This window comes from Scyliorhinus torazame, chromosome 4 (genome assembly GCF_047496885.1).
Source record: "Scyliorhinus torazame isolate Kashiwa2021f chromosome 4, sScyTor2.1, whole genome shotgun sequence".
Taxonomy (NCBI): domain Eukaryota; kingdom Metazoa; phylum Chordata; class Chondrichthyes; order Carcharhiniformes; family Scyliorhinidae; genus Scyliorhinus; species Scyliorhinus torazame.
This window is the reverse complement of record NC_092710.1, coordinates 132,910,511-132,934,072: the sequence shown is the minus strand read 5'-3', so window position 1 is coordinate 132,934,072 and position 23,562 is coordinate 132,910,511. Positions and strand designations below refer to the sequence as shown.

General features: G+C 44.3%; 1 protein-coding gene across 5 annotated transcripts in view; it reads left to right on the top strand.

Annotated features, from left to right (window-relative positions):
* The first annotated feature begins 253 nt into the window (after positions 1–253).
* myom2b (myomesin 2b) overlaps positions 254–23,562 on the top strand; it is a 190,222-nt gene continuing 166,913 nt past the window's right edge. For 3 of the 5 annotated variants that reach the window (XM_072498615.1, XM_072498614.1, XM_072498616.1), the window contains exons 1-3: positions 254–717; positions 5,789–5,935; positions 22,376–22,504. In XM_072498615.1, the coding sequence (XP_072354716.1) occupies positions 5,814–5,935; positions 22,376–22,504 (251 nt within the window). In that variant the 5' untranslated portion in view covers positions 254–717; positions 5,789–5,813. The remainder of the gene's footprint in view (positions 718–5,788; positions 5,936–22,375; positions 22,505–23,562) is intronic. The other 2 variants (XM_072498612.1, XM_072498613.1) reach the window with 2 other exon arrangements.

Below are 23,562 nucleotides of genomic sequence, written 5' to 3'. Positions count from 1 at the left end.
AGTGCAGTCAGCAGTATTCTTCCCCACTTAAAACTTTCTTCAGCATCCTAAAGAGGACTTTGAACGGGCAGGCGGAGCAACAAACCCCCCCCCCCCCCCCCTTCATCCACTTGTGATTTAAGTAATATAAAGAAAATACGTTACTAATAACCCATGTTTTAAGTGGTGACCTGCCCCCCCCCCCCCCCCCCCAACACTGACTGATGGATAGGTCGGGGTTGAAGCCTCTTAAAATGGTTGGAAGAAACCCACAGCAGCTTCTGGACATGTCAATGATCATTGCAGAGACTTTCTCACACGGGGCCAGTACAAGTAATCCCCCCCGCAGATCACCGAACATTACAAGCTCTTAACAAGTAACTGGAAGATATTTGCAACGCTTAATGACTGACTGGGGAGGGATCAACTTACTCTTAAAGCACAGTTGGAAGAGCCAATTTAAAGTGCACGAATATTAGGCTGTAGGCGAAGGCTGATGTCTTTTAAAGATGTATATACATATTGCACCTTCATGTTCAATCCGAATCAGATATTTTAAGTGTGGCAACGGGCGATTCTATATATAACGGCGTGTCTGGCCATAAAAGGGGCGTTGGGTGACCGAGCATTCCTTCATCCAGAGTCTTCTGTTTCTTTGTTTTTATCAGCCAGACCCTCAGGGCTGAGAAAGGCTGATCTCCCTCTCCGCATTCACTTTTCGAGTCTCCCTACATTTCGGTGAGTATTTTCCTTTTAATTTCGCGCGTTAAGACCGGCAGAAATAGAGTAGATAACATGCAAAGTGTACAACTCTGGCCTTCCAACCTTTGTGTTTTACGTGTGTGTGTGAGAGAGAATATCTCATTTTACAGCCCTTTCTTATTCTGGATACCCCTACATATTCTCCTTCATTTGCTGTTCACTTTTTGTTTCCATTTCCAGTATTATTTGACTTTCTGGAATACTCTGCAACAAGTTCCATATAGAACTTTGCCACATACAACGGCGACTTACTTTTTATTCGACACATTTTACATTGTCTTTGGCAAGCTGCAACGTTTGTCCCCCCCCCCCCCCCCCCGTTTAACCAAGTGGCGATTTTACGGCTCCTTCGAATTCCTAATAGCTGTTGCTGTTCACTAATAATAATTCTCCTGACACCCCATCCCCTGACCTGTGCCCATTAAGGATGGAGCAGTTGAAATGCACACCACCCAATAGCAGTGATGGGTGGAGGGCCCTACTCCAGCTAACTAGTGGTTGTGTTACCAAAGTTGGCAAGAGCGGATTAGGGAGCACTCATTTTGACTGACTGGGTACACAGGGGTTAACGTTAGTCTGCAAGGAAATGAGACATAGGAGCAGAATTAGGCCACTCGGCCCATTGAGTCTGCTCCCCATTCAATCATGGCTGATATTTTTTCTCACCCCCATTCTCCTGCCTTCTCCCCATAACCCCTGATCCTCTTATTAAGCAAGAACCTATCTATCTCTGTCTTAAAGACACTCAGTGATTTGGCCGCCACAGCCTTCTGCGGCAAAGAGTTCCACAGATTCACCACCCTCTGGCTGAAGAAATTCCTCCTCATCTCAGTTTTGTCCCTTCAGTCTGAGGCTGTGGTCTCGGGTTCTAGTTTTTTCTACTAGTGGAAACATCCTCTCCATGTCCACTCTATCCAGGCCTCGCAGTATCCTGTAGGTTTCAATAAGATCCCCCTTCTAAGTTCTATTGTGTACAGTCCCAGAGTCCTCAACTTTTCCTCATGCGACAAGCTCTTCATTCCAGGGATCATTCTTGTGAACCTCCTCTGGACCCTTTCCAAGGCCAGCACATACAGAACTCCTGCCACCATCTAGTTAGTGTGGTCAGTCAATCCACTGAAGCCAGTTTTGACATTGTTTTGGAGGGAGGCGTATTTAGTTTGTTAATAATCAAAGGATAATCGGGGCACAATGTTAAAGGATCCCTCGTCATTATTTGCTTTGTCACTGTGTTGTTCCTTGTTTTTCATTGTAAAATGAAGTTTTCTTTTTTCAGGAGGTTTCTTTAGTTAGGACTTGGTTTTGGCCAGTCCCATGGATCGAATGGTTCAGGGAGGGTTGAATTCTGCTCCAGGTTTTTTCCAATTTATTCGTGATGGGCACATACTTCACACCAGCTGATTGACTGTCACCTAATCCATTCTGGCACTTCTATGTGGACAATGGTTGACAATATTTACATATCAGATTTAAAAATGCAAAAGTGTTAATCCCGGGGAATATTTTTTGATTTACAGCCATTAACTTTGTGTGCTCAATCTATCCAGCCGCTTATAGAACATAGAACATTACAGCGCAGTACAGGCCCTTCGGCTAATCCATTGCAATATCCTCCAACCTGTTCTGTTCTTGCCCTGCATCACCCCCTTTTGGCTCACCGATTTGAATCATTCTCCCTCTGCAGACACTGCTGACTGTTGCCCAGCATTTTGTGATCTTAATTCCAGATCCTTAATCCTTTAGTTGGCCTTTCTCAGGTGGGGATGGCTTAAATCGGATGTCTCTGAACCAGGGTCGGTGATCAACACTTCACAGAACAGCACCAGCCATGCATCTGGAATCACATTTTAATTAAAACCTCACTGAGTTTCTCCACCATTGTTCCAAGATTTAGACTGATGGTCATTGTATTGAAATGCAATTTATTAAAAAAAATAACACCTTGTTGTCACTGTTAAAAGCTGCACCCGCCCCCTGCGGCTGTCGGCAATGGCCAATGTACACAGTATTGTGAACTGGTTCAGGCAAGTGAGTAGAGCCTGAAACACAAAATGCAGGAAGTATATTCAGCAGGTCAGGCAGCAACTGTGGGAAAGGCAGCAGAGTTAACCTTTCAGGTCAATGACCTTTCATCAGAACTGAGCCCCATTTACAAAGTACCTTATTCCTTGCTGAGTTAGCTGATCTCAGCCATGGTGCTGGAACAGTGTTATGATTAACCCTCCACCCCCGCACCATGAAATAGGCAAATTGACCAACGTTCCCTATCATCAGGCACTAACCATTGCTGGAAATCTGGAGAACATCAGCTGAAATCAGGGGTCTTATGTCCAGGCCTCTGATTAAACTGCGAAGCTCACCATCTTGGCTTCATGTCTGAGGATTAGCTGCGTGGGTGAGAACATGAAGGCCAAGTGACCCATTGAGGAAATGGTCGCCATCCGTACACTTGATACCGTTTGTGGTCAGTGGGCATTGCAGGGGTTTGAGTGACTGATTACCTTACATTTACCTTACATGTTTCCTACTTGGTTTGTATAATTCGGGTAATATTTGATGTGCCCTCTAAAAAGGAGAATAGACATTTTAAATTGTGGCACCTGAGTTGTCCATGTCCTGATGTTTGACTTTTGTAGATAATGTTTAAATACCAAAGCTGAAGCCTCTGAGCCTCTTACAGTCCAGTTGTGCTGACACTTTTGCATTGCTGTGAAGCTGTTATGAGACACCCCTTGGGGGGGGGGGGGGAGGGGGGGGGGGGCTGCCGAACTGCCCAACTGCCCAACTGCCCTTAGTCTTGACACCTCACTGTATTTGCTTCTGTTGTAGTGCCCAGCCAGATCTCAAAAGAACTCAGCGATGGACTGAATCCACAAGGCACTTCATAAACTTAGCAGTATTTTAAAGAAATATTTTGAGAAAGAAAACGCCCCTGCATACTATTGAAACATCAACATTTCCAAGCCAGTATTGGAACCCTCACTTGGCCACCATAACATGAATCCAGCTAGGCAGGGTAAATTAGAGGGTCACTGGTCAGTTTAGGAGTTAATGATCTTGGACTGATAGCCCTTAGGTTTAACCTGTTGCTGTTTTAATGAGTTACATTTTATCCTCTTTTTTTACCTTTAGCCTTCATTAAATACACTTTTCTTGAGCTGAAAAGCCTAATTGTTGTTACTAGTCTGAATATATTTCACAGACCACAGAAATTGCAAGATTTAGGTGTATCTTCCTGAGTATATTTGCAAATATTAATTTATACAGCGTTGATTTAATTCATGATACAATTATCGCTTTTCAATTAAAATTGGAAAATAAGGCAGCTAAAGACTTCCTTTCAAGTATTAAGAGTTTTCTGCCATTGTTATGTAATAATCCGAATTTTCATATTTTTAAATTTCTGATTGACATTTACTGTTACATTGATGTTATTAATTATACTCAGTTTGGGCACAAGCTGCCTCATATCTCACAGACACTTGTAGAGGTAACAGTCCATAGCATTTATCTTAAATATTAGGGCCAGACATTTGGAGTGACCTTTACTTCTGAAGTTGTCACATTTCATCAGACCAAACCAAGCCAAATGGCAGTGATTGAGACCAGTTAATCCCAGTGAAAGAGTTAGAGTTTCAACACAATATGCAGCAGAGTAGCTCTGAGCCTACGGCAGAAAGGGCTATTGGAAATCTCTTAGAGTCCAACAGACGTAAAGATAAAGTCATACCCTTCAGCAAAACAATGATTGTATGAAATCGAGAAACACTATCATCTTTGACGATGAAGTGCAACAATGCAGAAAGGAGGCAATTGTTACCCCTTTGTTGCTCTCAAAGACAAAAAAAAAATGTATATATACAGAAGAAGGAATTACTGACTCTGAATCAGCATGTGATAGAACCCTAGAATCATAGAATGCCTACAGAGCAGAAAGAGGCCATTCAGCCCATCAAATCTGCACCGACCCTCTGAAAGAGCACCCTACCCAGGCCCATGGCCCCACCCCTATCCTCTTAACCCCACCTAACCTTTGGGGGCACTAAGGGGAAATTTAGCATGGCCAATCCACCTAACCTGTACATTTTTGGACTGTGGGAGGAAACCGGAGTACCCAGAGGAAACCCACGCAGACACGGGGAGAACGTGCAAACTCTACACAAATAGTCACACAAGGCCGGAATCAAACCTGGATCCCTGACCGTGTGAGGCAGCAGCACTAACCACTGTGTCACCGTGCCACCGAAGGAACAGATGTTTGTTGTTAAAGTTGCTACTTTTGTAATTCCATTAGAAAGAATCTCACAATATGAAATACAATTAAAAATAACTTGATGGTTATAAGGTAGATATCCTGTTTATCAGCACAGCATGATAAAGCGATAAGCATCACACATGAAATGTTCAAGAAGCCACAACATGTTTTTGACGTGTGTTAGGTTTCCTTTCTTGTATTTCCTTCCACTTTTCCAATTTCTCCTACATATTTCCCAGTGCAAGGTAAAGAAATAATGGAGCTGCATTCATGGCTTTGTCACAAGTGCATTAGAATTTTAGTTTAAACGTAAGAACACATTGAGATGTCAGTAAATTGCTATTTACTGCCAGGTTTTCATTTTTTGAGGCTGATTCTTTGTTGGCTTACTTTCTTCTTGTGGTTTTGCTGTTTCTTTCTCCTGTTGTGGTAAATTTCATTCAACACTTCACCACCAATATCTTTGGAGTATGGAGTGTATTGGAGATCATGGGTGCTGCTTATTATAGAGTTGGGAGAAAACTAGCTGTGATACCTATCCTTCTTCCTGTGCACGGAGAGACATACATGGATGTGCCTTTGTGCTTGTAGCATTGACTAATTCAATTTAATGTTTTGTTCCAATAACAATATCAACAGAATTTAAATGGCACAGAAATTATTTTGAGGAGAAGCATCCAGCACCTCTACTTTACATTGAAAACGTTCTGCTTTTGAAATTGTTTGTACTTTAATGCAACTCGGCATTTTCAGTGTACTAATTGAAATAATTTGTATGAATTTTACCTGTAGGTTTGTCTAAAGACAGTCGGTTGCCATGGCAACAAAGATACTGCCATTTTACCAAAGGAGACACAAACACTATGGCTACGATTACCGCAGCCTTGACAGCCGATCACTTGTCAAGAAGTACAGCAGCAAAAGCAGCTCCTCCAAAAGGTAAGGAATACGCTTCCATCTTCTCACCTGCACAACACAAAGCAACGGGAAATGAGCCGGGCAGTCGCAAGGCAGTTGGCCTGTTGATGAACTTGTCAAATTATTTTGTGCGGATTATTCTTGCAAGCAGTGCAGACCTGGCAGCTTCCAGTCATTGGGAAACCACACCCCGATACAAATTAATCCCTTCACGTGTCTGATTTAAATATATTTCTGACATATTTTTAAAACAATTTACTTCTGTTCCTATTATCCTTGGCCACCTAATACGTTATATACTGTGATGATTTCTGCCTCTTCTCTCTCTGTGGAATTTGAGATCTTTACAGTTTCCTCAGAACTCAAACTCCCTACACATGGAATCACATATTGATCAGTATTCCATTTCTCTGCTCATTCCCCAATAATTAAACATCACATTATGAGGAGGCCTGCAGTTTTCACTTTTGTATTTTAACTTTTTTTGAAGTATAGAAAATAATTTACTGACATATTTTGTACGGCAATATAATGCTATTATTGTCAATAATCAATGAATGGCACATTTTGTTCCCAATTTATCACAGCACATTAAATATATTGTATGTCTGAATTATGTTGACAGCCAGCCAGCATTTGTGTAAGAACAGAACAATGACAAGCATCACAGCTGGGTCATACTATGAGAGCGTATGAGATATTACAAATCTTGAGTATTGCTTGAACATTTTTGAGAGAATCATTAACATAATACATACGGATATTATTTACATGGTCTTCAAGAGGGTATTCCATAAATTTCTCACAAAAGAATGTTAATGTAAATGAGAGCACATCGAATTGGAGGCAACCTGTTGACTTGAGATGAGAATTGGTTAGGAGGTCAGGATGTAGGGATAATGCATTGCAGTTGGCAGGATGTGACAATCTTGGATTTTTACTGTATTTATAAATGATTTAGATATAAGAATAGAGATTTATAATTTACCGAGGACACTAAGTTAAGTGGCACAGTAAATAGTGTAGATGAGAGAAAAAAATCTGGAAAAGGAACTTTGATTGAACAGTGGGCAAAACTATGACAGATAGCATTCTGCCATTTTGGACCTAAGGAAGGTATATCAGAGCACTTTCTAAATGGAGAGAATTTAGAAATTGTGGAGGAGCAAAGAGATTTAAGAATGCATGTACAAAAATCTAGCTGACAGGTACAAAAATATTTTGAAGGGCTAATGGAATGTTGGTCTTCATCTCAAGAAGCTTGAATATAAATGAGAAGATATTAGTTCAGAGTGCATGAAGCAACAGTTAGATCACATTTAAATATTATGTTCAGTTCTCTACGCTACACCTGAATTAGGATATATTGCCCTTGGAGTGAATGTAGTGCAGATTCACCAGATTGGTACAGTGGTGAAAAGGGTTAAATAATGTGGGCAGGTTGCAAGACAAGGGGCGGGATTCTCCACTCCCGCGCCGAAGTAGCCACGCCGTCGTGAACGCCGTTGAGGTTCACGACGGCGCGAAACGGCCCCGGTCCCGACCGATTCAGGCCCTGAGAATGGGTCACGCGCCAGGCCTCGTCACCCGCGTAAAAGCGGCGCCGCATAGATGACGCGGCCGGCGCCGCATAACGGACATCATCCACGCATGCGTGGTTGCCGTCCTCTCTAAGTCCGCCCCGCAAGAAGATGGGGGACGGATCTTGTGGGGCCGCGAAAGGAAGGAGGTCCTCCTTCAGAGAGGACGGCCCAATGATTGGTGGGCACCGATCGCGGGCCACCCCACATTCCAGGTGAAGCCCGGTGCAGGATCCCCCCTCGCCCCCCCCACATGCCGCCCCCCCAGCGTTCACGCACCGCCCCCGACGGCAGCGACCAGGTGTGGACGGCGCTGGGGGGAACCCGCCGTTTTGGCCTGGCCGCTCGGCCAATCTGGGCCTCAGAATAGCGGGGGTGCCGGAGAATCGCTATTTTCGGTGTCTCCGGCGATTCTCGGCCTGCGGCCCGTGAAACTCGACCGGGCCGTTCCCGCCACTTGGGAAAATCACGGGAGGGCGTCGGACCGGCGTCCCCGGAGATTTTGGCGGCCCAGGCGATTCAACCAACCGGCGTGGGAGTGGAGAATCGCGCCCAAGGTTTGTAGTCTGTTGGGCATAGAAGGTTAAGAAGTAATCAAATTAAGGTGTTCAAGGTGGTTAAAGGATTTAACAGGATAGGTGGAGAGAAACAATTTCTTCGACCAGGGAGTCCAGAACCAGGGGACTTAACCTTAAACTTGGATCTAGGCTGGATGATGACAGAAATAAATTCTTAACAAAGAGAAATCTGTTAAATGCTCTCCCAAAGAGCTTTAGAGGCAATGTCAATTCAAACATTTCAGAATTGTTTGATAGCGTTTTGTTAAACAAGGATTTTGATGGATAAGGAACAACAATGGTTAAACAGATTAATGATACAGATCAGCCATGATCTAATTGGACAAAGTGGTGCAGATTTGAGGGCTGATTTGCCTACAGTTGTTCATCTGTTCATATAGGTTATCAAGGTTAAGTATTCATAGGTGAGGGACATTGACTGATTAAGTATTTTGAGCACACATAAAAAATAACTCTTCCCTGGAGCACCATTTTAATTTAATTGGATAAGTTTCCTTTTAAAGTTTTATTTTTGTTGTAGTGCCTCATTAAGGTTTGTCACCCCTTTTTATCAGTTTATTTTTTGTTGATTTATTGGTTTTCAGGTGGAGCGCGTAAAGAACAATTCCACAATCAGTGGGCGGTTGCAGAAACTAGAGCGCATCATCATCCCCAGAAATAAAGTTTTAATTTAATTTGTTAAGTGTCCTTTGAAACTTTTGTTTTTTTGTTACAGTAACTCTTTTAGGGGCTTTCAGTTAGTTAAACAGTGTATATTGGATTCTTAATCGAGCATATAAAGAACGACTTGGCTAATGGGGGCTGGTGTGCATCATCAGCCCAGGAATATTATTTTAGTTTAATTTGTTAAGTTTCCTTTAATGTTTTGTTTGTGTTACAGTCCCCCTTTAAGGGGTGGGTACTTAGTTAATTGGTTTATTTGTTTATCTGAATTACTTAGAGTATAAAGAGACACTTAGTATCCCTTTAAGAGGTTTATCAGTAGTAATTCATTTATGAATTCATTTATTTAACTGTTGTACTAAAAAGAGTATAAAGAAAGGCTTCCAGGGCGGCACGGTGGTGCAGTCATTAGCACTGCTGCTTCACGGCGTTGAGGACTCGGGTTCCATCCCAGCCCCGGGTCGCTATCCATGTGGAGTATGCATATTCTCCCCATGTCTGCATGGGTCTCACCCCCCAAACCCAAAGATCTGAGGGTAGATGTATTGGCCATGCTAAATTGCCCCTTAATTTGAATTTTAAAAAGAAGAAAAATAAAGAAAGGCTTCTGCTACCTGGAGGGCAAAGAGGCAGGCCCCAAATTCATTGCAGCCACTACCACCACCGATGTTAGTACAAAGGATTTTGCAGGTTGATATTCAACCAGTTTGGCCATGTAATGAATGCACCTTCCTTGGTTATCAGCTCCCAAAATGGGACTTGAACCAGAGCTTCTAGTTCAGAGGCAGAGAGGTCACCACCCACCGCATCACAAGACTTCCCATAGAAATCCCTCGTGATACCATTTGTTGATAATTCAGTGTGCAATTACACAGAGGACCAAGACTTAGATTCCTGCTCTTCTCCACATAAATGACCAGTCTCTGTTCAAAATCAGCAACCTTTCTTAAAGGAGAAGGAATATCAATGGGCACTACACTTACAGACCCTCCAGTGCCTTCGTCAGAAGTCATTGAAATCAATGGGAAGAAAATCAAATGTGTTCGACAATAGATGAGTGAAATGTTCCACCAGGCTAGCACCCAGGAGTTGAGGCTAAAAATCCTCATATTATCTGAATGATTTGATGTGGTCACCACAAAGCAATAGATTACATACATTTTTATGAATGGTGGGTCCACGTTCTAAAACCACAATTTGTATTTGTTGTATTGAGTCTCAGCATGGTTCTCAATTCATCCTCAGTAAATACAATTTTGGAACAGTAGGCATTTAAACTATGAGCAGACAGAGCACAAACGCAATGATGGACAGGAAAAGATTTGTTTGTTCCTCCAGCCAATTGCACACATTGACAATGCCTTTTGCATCCCAAATGACCCTCCCGCTGCCTCGGGCCACATTATCTCCAGGGAGAGGCTGAAGCCCAGGCCAATTTGTGAAAAAGAATCTGAAAAACCCGATCCAACCTTTCACTAACCCCCATCCCCAACCCTTCCACCACTTTAGCGATTGTAACTAATCCAGGCGACCACTTTGACTCTGATTAAGACTCTTAGATCTCATCACCCTCTGCTATCCTTGCCGGAACATGGAACTTGCGAGAGGTTGCTTTGCAGTTCCTTTTACGACTCAGAATTTTGGAAGAATTTCCCTCTCTAGGTTGGCTGGTTGCTTAAAATCTGGTTTATCGCCTCCCCCAGGGGAGTTGGGATTTTGGTAAGGGTAGAGAGTGTACATAATGTGATGTGCAAGGTGTCACAAATGGTGTGGGACAGGCTGTGTTGACCAGAAACTCTTTTCCTGTCTGTTATTACCCGTGTGTTGATAAGGCATTCCAATCACCTGCAGGTTCTCTCTTTTTATCGTAAAAAACATCCAATGCCTCTGAAAGTTGCCTTACTTGCAACTATTCAAGTGAGCCAGTCCAGTAAAACATATCGGATGTCCTTGGAGACAGGATTCTATTCGCAAATGCGCTGCTGGAATTGCAATTGGCTGTTCAGCTGTCCTGGGCTAGTGCTTGAACTGCCACATGTGCTGTAGACTTTCTCAGCCGTACTTGACACCCATCTTCAACTTGAAGCTCCATTCCATAACAGTGCAGCTCTTCAAGAGCTATTAGGTGCAGCGACCTCTGATTTATGTTTCAAATAAATCCCAAAACAAAGCTAAAGGGTTCTCCAACATTAAAAAAAAATGCATTTTGCATGTGATTACTGTGCTACATCTTCATCTTTTACGAGTTGAATGTTTAATTCTGAACAATTTATATATAGGATAGAAGGGTTAAATACAAAGCTGTCATCTGATATGGAGTGAATTACAAAACTGTCATCGGATTTGGGATTTTCACTGACCTTCATGTAGCACTCACACTGCTCTTTCAGAGTTTATCAGATCAATGGAATCCATGAATAATCTCTAGCAATTTTGTACTTTACCTCCGCCTGCCTGTTTTTATGTTTCCTACAGATTTTTGTAAGTGTCTGTACTCTTTTCATTTCAGGATTCATGTGGTAAACACATAGCTGAGTTACTTCACAGCAGTATTCACAAACAGCTGCATAACTTGGGATTTCACTGCTGCTATCACATATTTTCAGCAAAAAATCCAAGTCTGGTGCAATAATATGAACATTTAATTATAGGTTTATTTAAGGGTAAGCTGGATGAATACATATCAGAGAATGGAATCGAAGGCTTTGTCAAAAAGTTGAGATGAAGTAAGGTGGGCAGGGTGTGTGTGTGGGTTTCCTCCGGATGCTCTGGTTCCCACCCACAGTCCAAAGATGTGCAGGTGAGGTGGATTAGCCATGCTAAATGCCCCTTAGTGTCCAAAGATGTGCAGGTTAAATGGGGTTACAGGAATAGGGCTGGGCAGAGGACCGAGGTGGGGTGCTCTTCCAGAGAGTTGGTACAGACTCGATGGGCCGAATGGCCTCGTTCTGCACTGTAGGAACTCCATGGTTTGTGTGGAGCATAGAGCAGTTAGGCTGAATAACTTGTGCTGTAAATAGCGCCTGTGTGATATAAAAATTACTCCGCACTTCATATAATGAGTTACATCTGAATGAGCTAGGTTTTCTTTGTTAGAATGTATGGATTGTTCAGTAAAAAGTTTACTTGTGCTGCTTTCAATAGACTGACTTAGAGGAAACAGAAAAGTCAAAAGAGCTTTTTCCAAAACTAGTAGTTTGAATTATTTGGAGACTCACAGAGCCAAACTTGGTTTCATTGGAGTCTGACTTGATTTTTTCTTTCTGTGTTTCACTACCCATTCGCTTGCTGTATCCATGTGATCAATGGAAGATCACATGGATACATGGGATGGAAGGTGAAGGAAAAGATTGAGGCCCAAATTTTCTTAGGTATTCTTTGCTTCCTGCAGGGGTGCACATCTTGGGCCACTGCACTCCTGTCTACTTCACTTAAATGGTGCAGAATGTTTTAGGGTCGAAACATTGGGCGCGATCCTCCCACAAAAAGACAACGGGCGGGATTCTCCAATAATGGGGTTATGGCCCCACTCCAGCGTGAAAACGCAGGTGAATCACTCTGGACTTTCCTGAAGAAAGTCCAGATGATTCTCCTACCTGGAGAGGGCTAGCAGAGCACTGGAGTAGTCCTCGCAGATCTGGCTGCCGATACGGGGCCCTGCACTTCCGGTTGGGGGTCCGCACATGCGCACGGCGGCGGCCTGCGTCACCCGCCCCGCACGGCAAGGCGGACCCACACCGTTGACCATGAGAGAATCACGACGCTGAGAACTCGGCCAGCTACACCTGGAGAATGGTCGCGGGGGCTTCTGTCAATGGCCCCCTTCCCGCGCCTTGTAGACCGTGTGCATGGTTTGCAGTGAAATCATGGGATTTTGGCGTCAACGCCCATTCTCCGCCCCCAGGCCGATCGTGATTTCGGCACGGAGAATCCCGCCCAACGTTTGAGCAAGTTTGGCGGGGTGTTTCCCACCAGCGTTTTGGGTGAGATCCAGGGCTGGATTCACCCACACATGGTAATTTGTGCGGGCATTGAGGAGTTTCTCCCCAGTTTAGCCCACACTTAGAAATTATTTCCGTAGTAGGAAGCTGAACTTGCCGGCTAGACCGGTTCCTCCAAGATCCAGGCGTCATTTTGAAAGGGTTCTCCGATCTCTAAGTGAGCTTGAGGATCCCCCACACAACCCAACCACAACTATGCCACCCCACCCCCCCGTAGACATGGGCATTTCCACCTCTCCTCCCTCATCATCTCCCCAAGTGAGCACACCCCACTATGGGGTCAGTGAGGGCCCCCCTTTCAAGACCTTCTACCCCCCCTCCCCTTTCAGGACACTCCCCTTTTGGGCCCCTCTTAACTCCTCCAATCTTAATGAAGCCCCTTCATATACCCTCTTTCCACTCTCCCATCCTTCAATGCCACCTCCACTTTCATGGACATGACACCCCTCAGGCACAACCCTTGACAGTGAAAACCTGGCAACTGGGTACCCTAGCACTGTCAGCCTGGTATCTAGGCAGTGTCCCTGGCACCCTGGCAGTGGTAACTGCGTATAGAACTGTCAGTGTGCCAAGTTGGCACTGACAGGGGGAGTGGCAGGGTACTGCCCTGCCCCCAACCACCAGGAAGCTCTAATGGCCTCAGAGATCCCCAGAGTGGCCATCACACCTGGTCTCCGCTTGTGGAGATCAGTACTAATCGGCGCCTGCGTGAGGCCTCACTGGTGCGGCGAGTGACACCCGGGCGTTGGGAGAATGTTGCCTCACAAAGGCTGTGCATATTTAAATACATTATTTAAATAGATCATTTACATATGATTATCCGGACCACGCCAGTAAGGACATGAAGCAGATCGTGGCGGGCGCTGTGGGTCGGATGACTCGCCCGACACGATTTTGACCTCTCCCACGATGCTCCTGCTCCCGATCAGCGCCAGGTGCGGCATAGGGAGTAAGTCCCGCCCATTGAGGGGGGCCAGAGGTGTTCATTACCTGAAAGTCATAGAGACTGTAGAATTCAGCTTTTTGTTATCAGATGATTTGAATTTTTGTAAACGTTTTTGAACCATTCCTTCAAGTTTCTTTCAAATTTCTTAAAGTGCATCCAAAGGCTTCTAAATTATTTCTAAGTTTTAAAATTGTGAAGGAGGTCGCAGGAAGCAAAAAGGGTTCAATAACCCACTGCACAAAAGGCTACTTAATAAGTTAAGAGCCCATGGTGTTGGGAGCAGTATTTCGGCACGGATAGAGGACTGGCTGACTAATTGAAGATAGAGAGTTGGGATAAGGGGGCATTTTCAGGATGGCAACCTGCAACAAGTGGAGTGCCGGAGAGATCAATACTGGGGCTACAATTATTTACAATATACACAAACGTCTTGGGTGAGGGAAGTGAAAGTACAGGTTTGTGGATGACCGAAAGATAGTGGGAAGGCAAATGGTGAAGATGACACAAAGAGTCTACAGACAGGTTAAGAAAGTAGGCAAAAAACTTGGCAGATGGAATATAATGTAGGGAAATGTGAAGTTATGCACTTTGGTAGTAAGAATAAAGGAACTGAATATTATTTAAATGGAGAAAGACTGCAGAAAACTGCAGCACAGAAGAATTTTGGGGTTCTCGTACATAAATCACAACAAGGTAGCATATGCGTTCATAAAGTAAAGCAAATGGAATTTTGGCATTCATTTCAAAGGGACTGAAGCAGTTTTTGTCCCCTTATCAAAGGAAAAAATATTGGCTTTGGATGCAATTCAGAGAAGGTTCACTAGGTTGATCCCAGGTATGGTGGGATTTTCTTATGAGGAGACGTGAAGTATGAGATTAGAGTTTAGAAAAATGAGAGGCGACCTTATTGAGACATTTGGATTCTCTGGGGCTTGATAGGGTAGATGTTGAGAGGAAGCTTCCCCTTGTGAGAAAGCATAGGGCATTATCTCAGAGTAAGGGGGTCACCCATTTAAGACAGGATGAGGAGGAATTTCTTCTCTCAGAGGGTACTGAATCTCTGGAATTGTTTACCGCTATGTGCTGTGGCTGTTGGGTCATTAGGTATGTTCAAGGTTGAGATAGACAGATTTTTAATCAGTAAGGGAATCAAGGGTTATGGGGATAAGGTGGGAAAGTGGAGTTGAGGATTATCAGCCATGATCTCATTGAATGGTGGGGCAAACTTGGTGGGTCAAAAGCCTTCTGCTGTACCTTATGGTCTTATGGACCAGCGGAAGGCCCCGGCATGGTCGCCAAGTTGGACAGGCACCATTAGCCACCAAACTCTAACCTCTGTCACAGGTACCCATGCCTCCTCATATGTAGATGGGCTATGTAGTATTAGCGTGTTCTAAGCTGAAAGATTTCATGTGTGAGACAGTGCCTCCCACATTGTGATGGAAGAGAAAATCACATGACTAATAGTCTAGAAGGAGAAAGCTCATGGCTTAGACTGAGTAATATATAACAACACCAGGTTAAAGTCCAACAGGTTTGTTTCGAATCACTAGCTTTTGGAGCACAGCTCCTTCATCAGGTGAGGGTGCTGTGAGCTGTGCTCCGAAAGATAATGATTTGGATTGGATTGGATTTGTTTATTGTCACGTGTACCGAGGTACAGTGAAAAGTATTTTTCTGCGAGCAGCTCAACAGATCATTAAGTACATGAGAAGAAAAGGGAATAAAAGAAAATACATAATAGGGCATCACAACATATACAATGTAACTACATAAGCACTGGCATCGGATGAAGCATACAGGGTGTAGTGTTAATGAGGTCAGTCCATAAGAGGGTCATTTAGGAGTCTGGTGACAGTGGGGAAGAAGCTGTTTTTGAGTCTGTTCGTGCGTGTTCTCAGACTTCTGTATCTCCTGCCCGATGGAAGAAGTTGGAAGAGTGAGTAAGCCGGATGGGACGGATCTTTGATTATGCTGCCCGCTTTCCCCAGGCAGCGAGAGGTGTAGATGGAGTCAATGGATGGGAGGCAGGTTCGTGTGATGGACTGGGCGGTGTTCACGACTCTCTGAAGTTTCTTGTGGTCCTGGGCCGAGCAGTTGCCATACCAGGCTGTGATGCAGCCCGATAGGATGCTTTCTATGGTGCATCTGTAAAAGTTGGTAAGGGTTAATGTGGACATGCCAAATTTCCTTAGTTTCCTGAGGAAGTATAGGCGCTGTTGTGCTTTCTTGGTGGTAGCGTCGACGTGGGTGGACCAGGACAGAGTTTTGGAGATGTGCACCCCTAGGAATTTGAAACAAACCTCTTGGACTTTAACCTGGTGTTGTAAGACTTCTTACTGTGCCCACCCCAGTCCAATGCCGGGACCTCCACATCATGAATAATATCTAGTCATGTGCATCTGTAAATAATTAATGTTCATCCAATTAACAGTTATTGTTCTGACATTTGAATGTCTCGGCTTCTTCCTTAACCAGTTAAAACTAACATACAAATGGTGGCAGCAGTGAAGGACGCCAAATTGTCTGAAAAATGAACTTTTAAAAAACTTTGCAAGACTGACTTGGAAAAAGGTGTCAAAACTGAAGACTTCGGTAAAGCAGTTGGAACCATCAAAATAGCCTCATAGAAGATGTAACGGCTGAAGGGTAGAGAAGAAATCAAATGTTCAGCTTAGGGCGACAGCAGAGCACATGGTGGTGTTTGAAAATTCCCAATCCAGCAGCAGAGTCAAAGAGACTGCCGGTGATTGTGGAAGAGTGCGCAAATCTTGATAAATGCTTAAAAGCTTCAATCTAATGGCACAATGAGCAGGCAATACGGGGAATAACATCTATTTTAACAAACATGTTCATAGTGGAAGTCAACCGAGACAAAAATATCCAAAAAGACGTTGGTGGAAAACCTGGAGTGGAGTAACTGGTAGAAGTGAAACGGGATCTCTGTTCAAAAGAATCCTTTGGAAAACTTGGAATGGATTTTGGAATGCAACCTGCTAATGGAAAGCCGCATTGCAAGAGAAAGATTTACAATATGTTTTTGGGAGTGGTGCTTGGAAACCCTCATTTGGCAATCATCTGAGAGAACTCTGAGGAGAAATCCACAGAGACTAACTTGAGTTCAGTGTGGAGCATGTGTTTTGACTATCGAATCCATACAGTGTAGAAGGAGGCCATTCGGCCTATCGAGTCTGCACCAACCCTTTGAAAGAACACCTTACTTAGGCCCACTATCCCACCTTAGCCCCATAACCCCACCTAATCTACAGATCTTTGGACACTAAGGGACAATGTATCATGGCCAATCGACCTAGCCTGCATATCTTTGGACTGTGGGGAGAAACCAGAGGAAATCCAAAACCAGCGCAGGCACGGGGAGAATGTACAAACTCTACACAGGCAGCCACCAAAGGCTAGATTGAACCCATGTCCCTGGCACAGTGAGACAGCAGTGCTAACCACTGTGCCGCCATGCTGCTGTGTTTGACCACAGCCAATCTGTGTTTCAAAAAAGCACTTTATGTTTTAATGAGACCATTGCCGTTTAAATGTACGTGGCACCCATGTTAATTTTAAAACCTGTGTGTAATTATTAACCTGAGGGGGTAGTAAAGGTGCATTGTATACTAATCCATTATTTCCTCGTTTAATAAATGTTTTTCTTGTTGTTAAACCGAATTAGCAGTTCTGTGACTCTTTCCTCAATGTTTGTAAAAGTATACGTTACGGTTTTTGAGCCAGGTTTCATTCTGTAATCCTCCCATCCAGTTGTAAAATCAACTGGGATTATGATGCTGGCACACAGGAAGATGGTTGGGGTGGTTGGAGGTCAGTTATCTCAGCTCCAGGACATCACTGCAGAAGTTCCTCAGGGTAGTGTTCTGGGCCCAACCATCAATAACCTTCCTACTAGCATAAGATCAGAAGTGGGGGTGTGAGTAGATGACTGCACAATGTTCAGCACCATTCGTGACTTCTCAGATACTGAAGCAGTCCATGCCCAAATGCAGCAAGACCTGGACTATATCCAGGCTGTGGGCTGACAAGTGGCAAGTAACATTTGCGCCACACAAGTGCCAGGCAATAACCATCTCCTACAAGAGAGGATCTAACCACCGCCCCTTGGCATTCAATGGCATGACCATTGCTAAATCCCCCACAATCAACATCCTGGGGGTTACCATTGACTAGAAACTAAACTGGACAAGCAATGTAAATACTGTGGTTACCAGAGCAGGTCAAAGGCTAAGGATTCTGAATGAGTAACCCACCTCCTGACTCCCCGAAGCATATCCACCATCTACTAGGCACAGTCAGGAGTGTAATGGAATACTCTCCACTTGCCTGGATGAGTGCAGCTCCGACAACACACAAGAAGCTCAATACCATCCAAGACAAATCAGCCACTTGAGCAGCACCACTTCCACAAATATTCATTCCCTCTATCACCGATGCACAGTAGCAGCCCTGTGTACCAGCTGTGTGTACAAGATGCACTGCAGGAACTCACCAAGATTCCTTAGGCAGCACCTTCCAAACTCACGACCGCTACCATCTATAAGGACAAGAGCAGCAGAGACCTGGAACACAATCACCTGGAAGCTCCCTTCCAAGTCACTCACCATCCTGACTTGGAAATATATCACCGTTCCTTCACTGTCGCTGGGTCAAAATCCTGGAACCACCTCCCTAACAGCACCTATGCCTCCGGGATTGCAGCGGTTCAAGAACGGGCAGCATGGTAGCACAGTGGTTATCACAGTTGCTTCACAGCTCCAGGGTCCCAGGTTCGATTCCCAGCTTGGGTCACTGTCTGTGCGGAGTCTGCACGTTCTCCCCTTGCCTGCGCGGGTTTCCTCCGGGTGCTCCGGTTTCCTCCCACAGTCCAAAGATGTGAGGGTTAGTTGGATTGACCATGCTAAATTGCCCTTAGTGTCCAGAAAGGTTAAGCGGGGTTACGGGGATAGGGTGGAGGCGTGGGCTTGAGTAGGGTGTTCTTTCGAAGGGCCGGTGCAGACTCGATGAGCTGAATGGCCTCCTTCTGCACTGTAACTTCTATGATACTATGGAGAAGACAGCTCACCACCACCTTCTCAAGCGGAACCCAGGATGGGCAATAATGCTAGTCTAACCAGCAAGACCCACATCCATAAATGAATATTTATACAAAGAAAGGTGGTAGAAACTGTCATAAAGAACCAGGGTCAACTCACCACAGATAGGGAATATAGTAAACATAAAGAAAGGGAAAAACCCACAAAATCTGACCATGAGAGAGAAACAATGGATTGAGAGAGGTACAACAGCAAGGAGAAGAAGTTAAGGATCAAGTCTAGATCCACATAACAGAACCTTCTGTTATACATTTGTGAGAGCCATATATGGAGAGACAAACTGACAATGCACCAGATGCTGCAACTCTTACTAAAGACCAGTCAATACAAAGCAAAAAATTCCAAAGGAAGAATACCGATCTTATAAGCCTCACAAGGACTCAATCAAAGAGAGTTAAGAAACCCCCAAAACCATGAACCTATGTAGTTAGAGACTCTGAGGGAGAAGGGTAGTGTGTAAATGTAAATCTAAAATATATATGGGCATAAACTTGGGGTGGGGGAGATGGGGCGAAATGAAGATTAGGGTGTTCAGTGTTGAAAGATTTACCGTGTGAAACTGGAGAAACAGATTGCCCAAATGATGATGTAAGAGCGAGCCACATGACTAACCATCCAGAAGGAGAAAGCTCATGGGCTGGATTCTCAATTGGCGGGATCCCTTGTTTCATCGACAGCGCATTCACGCCTGCGGATTTCCCGATGGTGTGGGGGCGCCCACAATGGCAAACCCCATTGGCTGGCTGCGAAAATGGATAATCCCACTGCCGGGGTGTGCGCTGCATCAGAAAATGGGTGCGGCGGGACTGAGAATCCCGCCCCATGTCTTTGTCTGAGTAATATCTAGTCTTGTTTATCTGTAGTTATGTTCATCTAATTTTATTGTTCAATCATATCAATGTCTCTGCAACCTTCTTTAGCCAGTCAAAAACACCATACAACAGTCTACTTTACTGTGACCTTGGCAATGCTTTGAAAGGCTGCGTTCCCCTGCTGAAGCAATACTTGAGCTGTGACAGCTGCAGGTTTAGCTCATAAAGGAGACCTTCTGAAGACTAGGATCTGAAGGCACCGCCAAACGAGTCTTGTTTGCTATCTTGGTTGCTTTTTGGCAAGAAATTCAATTCAGTCACTGGTTGATGTAAAGCTCTCCTCTACAGCTTCCAAGAATCCTACATGAAGGACACATTCTGCTGCTTGTTCACAGAGGTATTCCACTGGTTTGCCACCTATCTTCACCAGAATCACTCCGCTCCTATTCTATCAGTGAATAAAATGTGTGAAGTTTTCTGCTGCTTAAGGGCAGTATGGCTCCCTTGAGTGTGTACTTTCAGCTGCAGCTGTATCTCTTCGTTCTGAATTAGTTGGTAATTTTCAGCAGCACTCTTGGCGCTTGAGGTGGCACTTGCTTGTCTTGGCTGTGGGACGTTGAGCTTCAGAAAAAACACGTAGTCTGTCATGGCATCCATCGTTCCATCATATGAGATGTCATCCAAGTTGCGGAAGGTATCCCTTAATGAGAGTGAGGTGCCATCTTCTCCACGCATCTGGATCACACCTTTCACAGGCTCCTTCCCTCAGATCCTGAAATCTTTGCTGGAATTTGCCTCAACATAACTGCTTTAAAACACATGGGTTTGGTGCCTTGAAGAAACACCAGCCTCCAACATTACATTAATGGTTAGAAACAAAAAGCGGATAACTTGACCCTTTCAGCTGTTGCACCAGTACTGGAATGTCCACCTTTCCAGAGATGAGATCATGCGAATGCCAAGAGCCCACCTCGCATTATATAACAATGGTGCCCTGAGGAAACGTGAGAGACTTCATCTGAGTATAACACAGATGAATTCCGACCAGTTCTAGTGCATTTCTGGTGGTGAATCCACTACTGTAAAAAAATGTGGGGTGTGATACTGAGATCACAAATGATGCAGAAGAAAGGGTTTGCAGGTTATTTGTCTTGGACTGCGAGCAGAGGCTGGGCATCAAAATTGCAAATTCCTACTCTGACGCCAATTTTTATTCAGCATGTTGTATTATACACCCTGGAAAACAGGATTAATGTTACATTGATTATTTACTATTTACAAAGGAAGCTGGATGGCCTATCATTAAATAATAGGCTAATGTGATCAGATGTTCCATGGGACATGGTGGCCACTGTGCTGCTGGGGTATGATACAAAGCTCTGTGTGGTCACAGCTTTATTCAAATAGTGATGAGATGGGATAGATGTATGAATATTCTTGAGATTTGCATGAAATGAGGGATTAAATTATTCAATTAAATACCTTTGATTAAATACCTTGCGGCCAATTCCATAAGAGGATGGTACATAGAAGCAGCTGGTTTCATGGGCTAAATAGACTCTTTCTTCCTAAGGTCTTGTCTATTTTCCCCAAATGTCCTGTTGGTAAGCCAGTGTTTTTGACCATCAACATGTTCTTCATATAGGTATAATTTTTCATACAATGCACGATTCTATCCTCAAAATGGAGCCATGCATAACTTAGCCTGTTACTTTAAAATCATATAGGCTCATCCACGAATAATTGCATGTTAATTGTTGATGTTGAAGGATCATTCAATGGCGGAGCAGACTCGATGGGACTAATGGCCCACTTTTGCTCCTACCTCTTATGGTCTTATGGCACGAATATCTGCTTTGCTTTATCTTTTCTTCAAAAAAATATTTTGTGGGCGGCACAGTGGCGTGGAGGCTAGCACTGCTGCCTCACTGCGCCGAGGACCCGTGTTCAATCCTGGTCACTGTCCGTGTGGGGTTTGCACATTCTCCCCGTGTCTGTGTGAGTCTCACCCCCACAATCCACAGATGTGCAGGCTAGGTGGATTGGCCATGCTAAATTGCCCCTTAATTGGATAAAACAAATTGAGTACTTTAAATGTATAGAAAAATATGTTTTGGCATATTTAAGTACTTCTGAAATCTGTTGGGCAGTCGCTAATCATAAAACTTCTATTTATATGTTAGTTTTGCATTAATAATATTGATAATAATTGACATATATTTTGTAGTTTAAATATATTCAAACAATGGAAATAACGAAGTGTACTGCTGTGTTCTTAGGCTTTTGAGGTTTGTATGTGCACTTTTGATATGACAAGTTGCCAATTTTAAATGAACTTGGAACTACATATGCAAGTGGAATTCAACCCTGGATGCTCTTGTTCACTCTGTGTCTTGAATGTTACTATAAAGGATTTAGTTAACTGATGTGATTACAAGTCACAGGGTCCAGTGTGCCAGCATCCTTGGATTTTGGTCCTTCAATCTGATTGACAGATATTGAGGTAAATGAACATGTTGCATACCTTGTCACCACGTGTCAGAAATGGAAGGGAATTTAAATCAAAAGCAAGAAACTTACTCTGCAGTTCCAACAAAATTGTAGATGGGTTTATTGAAAATGAACAAACAATTCTGTAACAAAAGAAAGGATTCCTTTATTTATATGAGCAGTATAAGTTTTAAAAATGTAGTAATTCACATTCAGGATTTGCTGCTTTACCGTCTTTTCTTTTGATACAATGTTTGCTTTCTCTTCACCTTTTCAGGTCTAGCTCAGCACTTGAAACTTCTTCAGGCATATTTCACTCTGCCAAATTCAGTCCTTGTGCAAAGAGGGTCTGCCATTGTTTCGAAGATGAAGTTCCTGAGTATACGGTGCCTGCATTTAGGAACAGGTATGTCAATAATGATGTGTTATAATTATTATAAACATCGGGTGCGATTTAACAGGACAGAAACATATTTCCGTTTTGGGCGCGTTTAGCAGGCTGTTTCTCGGTGCCTGCAGAGCCGAGAATGACACTCCTGTTTAACGGTACTTTGTCAGCCATTTTGGCCTCGGCAAGGAACGCCCTACCAAGCCCGAACTTACATAATTTCCTGCACCGACGAGCTCAGTGCGCCAGTGCAGGAAGAGTTTTGCGACCAGGGCGCCATTTTTAAATGCCGCCCTGGTCTTTTGACCCCACTCAGCCACCCCACATGGCCTCCGGAATCTCCCACTGCTCCCAACTTACCTCTTACGGGGTCCTTCAGCAACCCCCCCCCCCCCCCCCGCTTCATCCCACCTCTTGAGGGCAATGTACCCCCGGTCCTAATCCTTGGCATGGGCAACCTGGCACCGATGCCACCAGGGTGGCATTGCCAATGTTCCAGGTTGGCAGTGCCATGATGCCCATTTGTCAGCAGGAGTGGGAGTGTACCACCCTACCCTGAGCCCAACCACCCAGGGGTCTCGAATGGCCTGGGAGACCTCCTCCCCCCCCCCCCCCCCTCCAAGGTGTGTTACACCTGGTCCATGTTTGTGGAAACCAGTGCTAAACGATGACGTGGTGAGGTCTCCCAGGCGAGGCTGTTAGTTCTCGAGTTCTAGAAGAATACGGCGCAGACATATTTAAATGAGCTGAATGGCCCACCGAGGGCAAGAACCAGATCGTGAGAAATCCAGAGATTTAGTTAAATTTCCCGAGGCGTTTCAAGCATTGCGAATTTTGCGAGAGGCCTCTCGCGAAATTCAATGGCTTTGACGCGTCACCAAGTCGGGCACGACGAGGCTGTTTCATCTCGTCCATCATTCAGACATGTCTTCACATGACATGGCTGATTGCCCGTTAGGGAGCCCGATAGTTGCAGAGTGGAAATGGCCATGAAGGCTACACTCCTGGATCCCTGTTTAACAGAAGGACGGATGGTAAAATTGTAGTCTCTTAAAATTGACCCGATTCTCTCTTTG